At 41.5% G+C, this 11660-nt stretch overlaps 1 protein-coding gene across 3 annotated transcripts in view; it reads left to right on the top strand.

Annotated features, from left to right (window-relative positions):
- Nucleotides 1-11660, top strand: part of mapk8ip2 (mitogen-activated protein kinase 8 interacting protein 2) — a 57020-nt gene that overhangs the window by 39878 nt on the left and 5482 nt on the right. The window contains exons 3-11 of one of the 3 annotated variants that reach the window (XM_062041019.1): nt 1567-1800; nt 1867-1945; nt 4822-5025; nt 5201-7412; nt 8482-8690; nt 9124-9199; nt 11068-11240; nt 11329-11438; nt 11502-11624. In XM_062041019.1, the coding sequence (XP_061897003.1) occupies nt 1567-1800; nt 1867-1945; nt 4822-5025; nt 5201-7412; nt 8482-8690; nt 9124-9199; nt 11068-11240; nt 11329-11438; nt 11502-11624 (3420 nt within the window). The remainder of the gene's footprint in view (nt 1-1566; nt 1801-1866; nt 1946-4821; nt 5026-5200; nt 7413-8481; nt 8691-9123; nt 9200-11067; nt 11241-11328; nt 11439-11501; nt 11625-11660) is intronic. The other 2 variants (XM_062041020.1, XM_062041021.1) reach the window with 2 other exon arrangements.

Below are 11660 nucleotides of genomic sequence, written 5' to 3' on the forward strand. Positions count from 1 at the left end.
AAGATGACGGGGAGAAGACGCTGTCCAAGTGGAGGCACGTAAATAAGACCGCCCACAAAACGGCGCATCCTGAAGAGACTGTCAGAAAGCTACTTGAAGATTATGTATAAAACATCATCTATGCAACATTTTGACCAAAGAACCACCATTACATGTTATGTAGACCACAAGGAAGTCTTTTACATGTAGAAAATAATCATAATATGACTCCTTTAATGCGCCTAATATATGAAAATAGACCTGAATAGACCCCCTCATCGGCACTGCACCTTATAATCCGGTCAATCAATCAATCAATGTTTATTTATATAGCCCTAAATCACAAGTGTCTCAAAGGGCTGCACAAGCCACAATGACATTGCCGGTACAGAGCCCACATAAGGGCAAGGAAAAACTCACAACCCCAATGGGACGTTGATGTGAATGACTATGAGAAACCTTGGAGAGGACCGCATATGTGGGTGACCCCCATACTTGCCAACCTTGAGACCTCGGGAGATTGGGGGGACGGAGGGGGGGTTTGCGGTGTGGGGGGGCAGGGTTTAGGTGGGCGGGGTTTGGGGGCGAGGTTTGGTGGTAGCGGGGTGTAGGGCTGCAAGAGATTCTGGGTATTTGTTCTGTTGTGTTTATGTTGTGTTACGGTGCGGACGTTCTCCCGAAAGGTGTTTGTCATTCTTGTTTGGTGTGGGTTCACAGTGTGGCGCATATTTGTAACAGTGTTAAAGTTCTTTATACCTGTATGGTTGTTGATCAAGTATGTCTTGCATTCACTTACGTGTGTCTGCAGAAGCCGCATACAACATGTGACTGGGCCGGCATGCTGTTTGTATGGTGAAAAAGCGGACGCGATGACAGGTTGTAGAGGACGCTAAAGGCATTACCATCACGGCACGCCCTTAATATTGTTGTCCGGGTGAAAATCGGGAGAAATTCGGGTGAATGGTTGCCCCAAGAGATTTTCGGGAGGGGCACTGAAATTCGGGAGTCTCCCGGAAAAATCGGGAGGGTTGGCAAGTATGGTGACCCCCCAACCCCCTCTAGGGCATTATAATCCGGTGTGCCCTATGGTTCTAAAAATACGGTAGTCTGGCCCTCCGGTCCTTAGCTTTCTGGAAAATAGAGTTGAATATCTCCCGTTGCGCATCGTGTGATAACAAGTAATCAAATATAGAACCACTATAGATGGTTACTAGTTGTTTTGTCCCTGACACCAACAGGAAGTAGATCTGGAGTCTTGTCTGTGCAGCAGACTGCAGCAAAGTCTGGTGTGGTCTGTTTAGTTAGTGCACCGTCTTCCAGTAAAGCCGGTGAAACCTGAGAGATGTGTGATTGATTGATCCTCTCCTCTCCTGCCATCGACCCTCCTGGCTCTTTGTAGGATTTCACCCACATTTTTCTTTACTCTTCAATGTTCACAAAACACATCTGCTCCAGAGTTGCCCACTAAAGTGCTTTGACCGTGCCGGCTTGTACCAGGAAAATAAAGTACGGCTTTCATAATAGTGCCTACGGTCAGAGGAAGGCACTCTGATGACTGAATGAACTTGACCATCCACTCTCTCTTAGGACGCCCTCATTTTGGAGAAGAACGACATGCACCACCCAGTGTGCTCCTTCCAGGACGACTTCCAGGAGTTTGAAATGATTGACGACGACGATGAAGATGAGGATGATGAGGAGGAGGAAGAGGACGATCCGGACGCACCCCCGTCCCCCTCGGCCTCCCCTCCACCCTCGCCCACTCTTGGCACCCTGAAGAGCAGACCCACCACGCTGAACCTCACAGCAGCCGTGTCGCAGGTAGGCACATGAGCACACCTGACGTGCGGTACATTCCAGGTAAATAAACAACATTTCTGTCTTTAGGACTCATTGAACAACAACAGCAGTCTGTCGCCAAAGAAAGGAAGCCTCCAGGACTCGTCGCGTAAACCATCTTCACAGGGTGAGGTTTTTGTTTGTCATTTGTTGAGCTCCAGTATGTGTGCATTGTGTTGTTTTCCTACACTTAGAATACAAGACAAAAGGAAATAATAAAAGGCCTGAGTGTCAAGTTAAATAATAATAAATGCATATTTTTTCTAATAGAAAATAAAAGCAGTATAAATACACAAATAGAAATACAGTAGACTAAATACATAGAATGTTTAAGGGAATAATCATTTATAACCCATATAGCTGATGTTCTGTATCATTGCTTACCTCTGTAGCTTTTATTTTAATAACTTAAACGACTCAAAACAATAATAAAAACAAAACTATCAAGTACAGTAGTTTTCAAAGTGGGCCTCCCCTCGGAGAACATATATCCCCCCTAGTCCCCTGTAAAATAACTTTCATTAAATATAAAGTTAGTTATAGTTATGGAAAAAGTTAGCTCAGCATATTTAAAGGGGAACTGCACTTTTTTTTGGGTAATTTTGGCCTATCATTCACAATCATTATGAAAACCATGAGGTCAGTTCTATATACATGATGTAAGTATATATGTCATGTAGTAACATTCATAATAACATGTACTATATACATAATGTAAGTATATATGTCATGTAGTAACATTCATAATAACACGTAATATATACATGATGTAAGTATATATGTCATGTAGTAACATTCATAATAACACATACTATATACATGATGTAAGTATATATGTCATGTAGTAACATTCATAATAACAAGTAATATATACATGATGTAAGTATATATGTCATGTAGTAACATTCATAATAACACGTAATATATACATGATGTAAGTATATATGTCATGTAGTAACATTCATAATAACAAGTAATATATACATGATGTAAGTATATATGTCATGTAGTAACATTCATAATAACACGTAATATATACATGATGTAAGTATATATGTCATGTAGTAACATTCATAATAACATGTAATATATACATGATGTAAGTATATATGTCATGTAGTAACATTCATAATAACATGTACTATATACATAATGTAAGTATATATGTCATGTAGTAACATTCATAACACGTAATATATACATGATGTAAGTATATATGTCATGTAGTAATATTCGCAATAACACGTAATACATACATGATGTAAGTATATATGTCATGTAGTAACATTCGTAATAACATGTAATATATACATAATGTAAGTATATATGTCGTGTAGTAACATTCATAATATGTAATATATACATGATGTAAGTATATATGTTATGTAGTAACATTCATAACATGTTTTATATACATGATGTAAGTATATATGTAATGTAGTAACATTCATAATAACATGTAATATATACATGATGTAAGTATATATGTCATGTAGTAACATTCATAATAACATGTAATATATACATGATGTAAGTATATATGTCATGTAGTAACATTAATAATAACATGTACTATATACATAATGTAAGTATATATTTCATGTAGTAACATTCATAATAACACGTAATATATACATGATGTAAGTATATATGTTATGTAGTAACATTCATAATAACATGTAATATATACATGATGTAAGTATATATGTCATGTAGTAACATTCATAATAACACGTAATATATACATGATGTAAGTATATATGTCATGTAGTAACATTCATAATAACATGTAATATATACATGATGTAAGTATATGTCATGTAGTAACATTCATAATAACATGTAATATATACATGATGTAAGTATATATGTCATGTAGTAACATTCATAATAACATGTAATATATACATACATGATGTAAGTATATATGTAATTTAGTAACATTCATAATAACATGTAATATATACATGATGTAAGTATATATGTCATGTAGTAACATTCATAATAACATGTACTATATACATAATGTAAGTATATATGTCATGTAGTAACATTCATAATAACACGTAATATATACATGATGTAAGTGTATATGTCATGTAGTAACATTCATAATAACATGTAATATATACATGATGTAAGTATATATGTCATGTAGTAACATTCATAATAACACGCAATATATACATGATGTAAGTATATATGTCATGTAGTAACATTCATAATAACATGTAATATATACATGATGTAAGTATATATGTATAGTAGTAACATTCATAATAAAATGTAATATATACATGATGTAAGTATATGTCATGTAGTAACATTCATAATAACACGTAATATATACATGATGTAAGCATATATGTCATGTGGTAACATTCATAATAACATGTAATATATACATGATGTAAGTATATATGTAATGTAGTAACATTCATAATAACATGTAATATATACATGATGTAAGTATATATGTCATGTAGTAACATTCATAATAACATGTAATATATACATGATGTAAGTATATATGTCATGTAGTAACATTCATAATAACATGTAATATATACATGATGTAAGTATATATGTTATGTAGTAACATTCATAATAACATGTAATATATACATGATGTAAGTATATATGTCATGTAGTAACATTCATAATAACATGTAATATATACATACATGATGTAAGTATATATGTCATGTAGTAACATTCATAATAAAATGTAATATATACATGATGTAAGTATATATGTCATGTAGTAACATTCATAATAACATGTAATATATACATGATAATAGGCACAATTACAAAAAAGTGCAGTTCCCCTTTAAAGACAGTTTTTCTTCATTTTTATCAATCTGCGCCTCCCTTGAAGTCTGATGGCACCTGGTGTATCTTCCCCTTACGCCACTCTTTTAATTGTCACAAACTATAACTAGTTTGAATTCTAACTCATCATCACCAAACAAGCGTCACAAATTTCGACTGTACTCCCAGGCCGCACGACTCCCACCCACTTGTGCTTGGAGGATGGCAGCCATGTGACGGGCCAGTGCCCAGCCTCTTCAGTTGTCCAGCCGCCAGTGTCCCAGAGTCAAGGTACTCCAGCAAAACAAGCAGGGCAGGGTGGGAACCCCCATTCCCCTCACAGGCCCCTCCTGTGCGACATGGAGGGCAACAGGCGGGAGAGGCTTGAATACGGTAACCAAATAAAAAGGCCTGCCTAGCTAGTTCAGAAGTCATTCCATCTACATCCACGTCCAAAAAGACTAAATTAATTAATCTGACTCGTCGCCATGTAATCTCACGGTACCTACTGCATAATCCTGTATGCCATTTAATATTCCCAGTTAATGTTGTATATTTTTATCCCCAGGTTCATTTGGTCAACTCAAGTCCCATCATTGCCCCGTTGACATCGTCCAACCAAAAGATGACCCCCTAATCCAGACCACCAGAGTACCATCTGTAGATGAGCACTCCCAGTGTTCAGACACGGAGGTGGACCATGACCTCAACAATAGCCACAGCCACAAACACTCAAACCGGCTTCCCACAGACACATACACAATTACCAGTGAGTCTGGCATGGAGGCAGGGAACGATCTCGATCCGGATGGAACCAGTCACTGTTTGTCGTCCACTGCGCCCTTAGAAACCAACGACGGCGCCGACACACCCTTATCAGAGGACGAACTAGACAAGGACTTTGAAGTTGAGTTCATGCGTAAGGAGACGTACGATATGGTGTGCAAGGAGAATCCGTCGGCGTACACCGAGTTTCCATCCATTGAACCCTTTGATCCCACTTCCTTCTCCAGTGTATCCTCTCGTCACTCAGATGCTCTTGACCAGTCCAAAAGTTCTGATTCTCAGTCAATGGCAGCTCCATTGGCAGTAGCGAATGATTCCACCTCTCCATCTTCAGACCCTGGGATCGCTGACATGAACCAGCAAGGTTATTTGACCTCAGACCAGGACAAAGAACTTAGCTCTCCTGGCTCTGACTCTGAGCTTGATGGCGAAGAGGACATAGACTTTCCCTGTGAAGGACATGTGGTCTCCAACATGATCTCCTCCATCTCAGAAACAGAGCTTGATCTGACCAGTGAGAGCAGTAGTGGGCGTTCTTCACACCTCACCAACTCCATCGAGGAGGCCAGCTCACCGACATCCGACCAGGAACTAGACGCGGATACAGAATTAGAACAGGACAGTGGGATTTTGGGACTAAAAGAGTCTCTCTTTCTGGGTCAACCTGAGCCAACTAAAGAAGGGGTTCCCCTACTCTCTTTGTCCCCTTTACCCTCTCCAACCATTCCTATCCAATCTCTGGTACACTCCCCCTTTTTGCCTCCTGAGTCCTATGATGACGGCTATGCTCTGAATGGACTGCAGAATGTAGATGACGACCTGTCTTGCGATCACCAAGCTGACCCAGATGAGACTCTTCCTCCTGCCCAGCAGTGTGAGGACAGTCTCTCCAGACAGATGGTGCTCCAGATAGAACCAGATCACAGCCTTGAGAGCTTCAAACGCTCCTTCTACCTACCCGTGGGACCTCGGCTAATGCCCACCACAGATGATTATGATGAAACCAGTGAAGGGGATTCTGAGTCAGAAAGCGAAGATGACCTGAGTGAAAACTCTGACTCACCCTGGCTGCTTAGCAACCTGGTCAATAGGATGATCTCAGAAGGCTCGTACCCAATCAGCTGTCCTGAAGAGTGCTTCAAAAGGGAGGCGTCTGTATCAGATACCATCTCACCGTCCTCAGACATCGGTGACGGAGATAGTTTTGCTGAGGATGACCCACAGAAGAAATCAGAAATTGAGGGGTCAGTGAATGAAGAGAGGGATGGTGAAGAGCTCAGAAAGATTGAGATGAATTGGGGGAAGTCTTCAAAGAGAAGTGTTGGGATGAACTCTTGCCTCTATATGAGCAACAAAACCGAGGACACAAGTACAGTGGATCAGTGTGTAGAAAATTCAAGAGAGACCACCGATTACTCCTCATGTACCACTAAAGTTAAAAACTTCACAGATAAATCTTCCAAGAACAACAAAAGACCGGAAGAACAGAATGAACCCGATAATGACTTGATGATGCTAGTGGGAAGGAAAGACCTTGATTCTCCGAGCCTTACCGACAGCGTCATCAGCGACAAAGACATTGGGCGGGAGACGGAGACCACGACGTCGAGTCGCTCCTCTGCCTCTCTTGAACGTATCACAGAGGTCAAACACAGCCTGACACTGGACATACCCACCGCTCAGACCAACCATTGCTTCAGCCTCACCTACTCCACAGACAATGACGAAGAAGACGAACATGAGGACTCGTACCCGTTCTTGGATGACTTGAGGAGGCAGTCCCACAGGGATAGTGATTTACAGCTAGACCGGTCACCACCACCTGTTGATTCCTGCATACCTGACCATCCCTGCCCTGACCGTGATCTCCCACCTTGTGAGATAGACCTGTCTCCCAAACATCTCAGTGAAACCGAAGGACTGGCCTATGACTCTATGAAGTACACGCTTGTGGTTGACGAGAACACTACTCTGGAACTAGTCAGCCTCAGAAGGTAATAATATTAATAGGCCAACAGTCCCTCGCCACATTGCACTTGGAAGTCTATCGCAGCGTTTTTTTGGCATAATCTATGTATTTTTTAGCCTAAATTGAGCATTTTTAAAGAATGAAAATGGCTAAATTAACGAAATACATCAAGATTACAATAGTATTTATTGGCCACTCGATGAGACCAAACCAGTCAGAGTGCGCTTTTCAATATCGTGGCAACTGATTGGCTCAGCTTCCGGCAGCATTAATATATTGCATTAAACAAGATGAATACTTGCGTGTTACTTGATGTCTAGAGGAATCTCATAATGTTAAAAAAACTATTTAGAAAGTCGGAACCATTTTAAAAAAATACTCTAGCTATAAAAATATTTGATTTATAATGAATAATTCCTACTTTGCGTATATTAATTTACCACCAATTAACAGGGATAAACGAGGGATTACTGTACTTCTGAATATATTTTTCATTCAGTATTTACCCAACAACTAGTTGGCCATAAAAACAATATTTGGTCAGCTGGCGTGAACTGTTGTGTAGGCTAAATCCTCGCTGTTGCTGCATACAATCATTGACATGTAGACCGCCCAATAATTGCATGAACGGTGACTGAAAAACTGACCACTGACTGTAAATTAAAGACAATGACAGAGCGGAAGAATGCGTGTCGATTTAGTGATTGTAGTCAACGTTACGTGCGTTTCTATTAGGACCTTTTATTGAGTATATTTACATGTTCACTGTCCAATGAGTGCATGAACAGTGAGGGAAGTCGGCCAAGGACTGTAGGACAGTCAGATCATGCAGGCCGGGGCCCAGGAGTAAACAAAAACATATGCCACTGTGAAATAAACTCCAAAGGAAGTCAGAAGATTTGTGTGCATTGCAATCTTATCTACCAATAAGTGGCAGAGGAATCATCAGCTCATGCTAAAAGGGCTAGCATTTTATCTGGGTTGTTGACGATGAGGTCTTGGAACTAGTCTAGAGAGTGACCTAGAGCACCTTTGCAGTCCTACATTTGTATACATCAAGTTAGGGTATTAAAGTATCTACTGTACTTTCTCAGGTGCACATCGATCCTGAGTGATGACAGCGAGCTCTCCACGCTGTGCGATGAGGAGTCTTTGGAGACGGGCCAGGTGGACTACTGTTGCCAGGATCAGAGGCTGAGGTCCCAACTCCTCAGTTCTTCAGAAGACTCATCACCCGAGGCGGACATCCCATTTTCCAAGAAGTTCCTAAACGTCTTTGTCAACAGTACTTCCCGCTCCTCCAGTAAGTCAATGAATATATTTGGACTGTTGTTGTCTGGATTGTCTTGGCCAAGTAAACATTATCATTAAGTGTCGGACCATTCGCAAGTAGCATTTGCTTTCTCTTGTAGTTTTTATACTAAGGTACAGAAAACAAAGTTTCTTGAGGCCTATTAAGAATATTTTTAACAACTTCAAACTCAGAAGTTGGAAGTTGGACTCATAACACTAACCCTAATATGTTTGCCTTTTTGTCATCTCGACTTTTTTCAGTCTAAAGGCTTGAACTACTAAGTTCTAAATACGTAACTTTGTAAGCATGCTCAAACTAATATACTACTACTAGGACTACTACCACTTTTAAGAGTATTAAGCAAGACTACTGTTGTTGTTTTGATATTGAAGAGCCTTCATATTTTTCTAGAAAACACTAATGTTGACTGTTTGTCACAAAGGTACTGAATCCTTTGGACTTTTCTCCTGTACCATCAATGGAGAGGAGAGGGACCAAACACACAGGGCGGTGTACAGGTGAGAGAAATTACAATCAAACAATATATGAGGTCATGTTAATGTGCTTTTAGGCATCATGTTGCAATAATAAAGCTCAGTATATGCTAAGTAGAAGCGTTCTGATCAGAGTCGTGTTTAGAGAGTATGGCCGACTTTGTTTCAGAGTTGGTCCCCATCATGTCGCCCTGTATGTGAGGGGCTTTTGACCAATCAGAGAGGGTATTGCCAGAGGATCTCCTAAATGATTGGTCAAAAGACCCTAACGTGACTACAGGGCGCCATGTTTGCTGCCAACTTTGAAACCAAGTTAGCCATAGTCTCTCTGTACACGGCTGTTGTTCTGATCAGAGTCAGAGAGAGTATGGCCGACTTCATTTCAAAGTTGGTACCCAACATGGCGAACTGTAGTCACGTGAGGGGCTTTTGAACAATCAGAGTGAGTATGGCCAGAGGATCTCCTAGATGATTAGTCAAAAGCCCCTCACGTGACTACCGGGCGCCATGTTTGCTAACAAGTTTGAAACCAAGTTGGCCATACTCTCTCTATACTCGGCTGTTGTTCTGATCAGAGTGGTGTACAGAGAGAGTATGGCCGACTCGGTTTCAGAGTTTTTCACAAACATGGCGCTCTGCGGTCATGTGAGGGATTTTTGACCAATCAGAGAGGGTATGGCCAGAGGATCTCCTAAATGATGAATCAAAAGCCCCTAATATGACTACAGGGCGCATGTTTGCTACCAACTTTGGAAACCGTGTTGGCCATACTCTCTATACAGTACATGACTGTTGTTCTGATCAGAGTCGTGTACAGAGAGAGTATGGCCAACACGGTTTCAAAGTTGTTAGCAAACATGGCGCCCTGTAGTCATGTGAGGGGCTTTTGACCAATCAGAAAGGGAATGGCCGGAGGATCTCCTAAATGATTGGTCAAAAGACCCTGACGTGACTACAGGGCGCCATGTTTGCTGCCAACTTTTAAACTCTATATACTTCTCTATACACGGCCGTTGTTCTGATCAGAGTCGTGTTTAGAGAGAGTATGGCCAATAATAGAGGGTATGGCCAGAGGATCTCCTAAATGTATAATCCAAAGCCCCTAATATGACTACAGGGCGCATTTTTGCTACCAACTTTGAAACCGTGGAGCCATGTAGTCATGTGAGGGGCTTTTGACCAATCAGAAAGGGAATGGCCGGAGGATCTCCTAAATGAATGGTCAAAAGACCCTGACGTGACTACAGGGCGCCATGTTTGCTGCCAACTTTGAAACTAAATGCATCTCTATACACAGCTGTTGTTCTGATCAGAGTCGTGTTTAGAGAGAGTATGGCCGACTCGGTATCAAAGTTCTTAGCAAACATGGCGCCCTGTAGTCATGTGAGGGGCTTTTGACCAATCAGAAAGGGAATGGCCAGAGGATCTCCTAAATGTATAATCAAAAGCCCCTAATATGACTACAGGGCGCCATGTTTGCTGCCAACTTTGAAACCGTGTTGGCCATACTCTCTCTATACATGACTGTTGTTCTGATCAGAGTCATGTACAGAGAGAGTATGGCCAACACGGTTTCAAAATTGTTAGCAAACATGGCGCCCTGTAGTCATGTGAGGGGCTTTTGACCAATCAGAAAGGGAATGGCCGGAGGATCTCCTAAATGATTGGTCAAAAGACCCAGATGTGACTACAGGGCGCCATGTTTGCTGCCAACTTTGACTATATGCATCTCTATACACGGCCGTTGTTCTGATCAGAGTCGTGTTTAGAGAGAGTATGGCCAATCAGAGAGGGTATGGCCAGAGGATCTCCTAAATGATTAAACTACAGGGTGCCATGTTTGCTAACAAGTTTGAAACAGAGCTGTGATGAAAGTATACTGCCCCCTGTAGGTTCATCCCCAGACATGCAGATGAGCTGGAGTTGGACGTGGACGACCCTCTGTATGTGGAGGAGGAAGAGGATGACTACTGGTACAGAGGCTATAACATGCGGACGGGAGAACGGGGCATCTTCCCCGCCTTCTACGCCCATGAAGTCATTGGCCAGTCTAAAGAGATGCTGGGTAGCTAGAGGAACCTTCCATTGACTGACTTGTGTGCGTGATGGATTTCAAGATGGCACATGTGTGTGTGTGTGTGTGTGTCTTACAGCCATGAAGCGTAACCCGGCATGGATGGAGACTTTCGACGTTCAGTTCTTGGGTTCTGTTGAGGTACCGCAGCATCAAGGCAACGGCATCCTGTGCGCCGCCATGCAGAAGGTCAGCACAGTGCACGTGGCAGCGCCAGCAAACAGACACTGACCATGTTTGTCCTTCCGTAAGATCGCTCTGTCCAGGAAACGGACCGTGCACGTGCGGCCGCCATCCCTCTGCGAGTTGGAGATCAGCTTGCAAGGCGTGAAGCTGATCATGAGCCTGGAGGATGAGTACGACTGTCTGGATGAGGTAAGGTCAATCTGCGGAGATCCAGTTACTCTACTC

The sequence above is a fragment of the Entelurus aequoreus genome, linkage group LG03, assembly GCF_033978785.1.
Source record: "Entelurus aequoreus isolate RoL-2023_Sb linkage group LG03, RoL_Eaeq_v1.1, whole genome shotgun sequence".
Lineage (NCBI taxonomy): Eukaryota > Metazoa > Chordata > Actinopteri > Syngnathiformes > Syngnathidae > Entelurus > Entelurus aequoreus.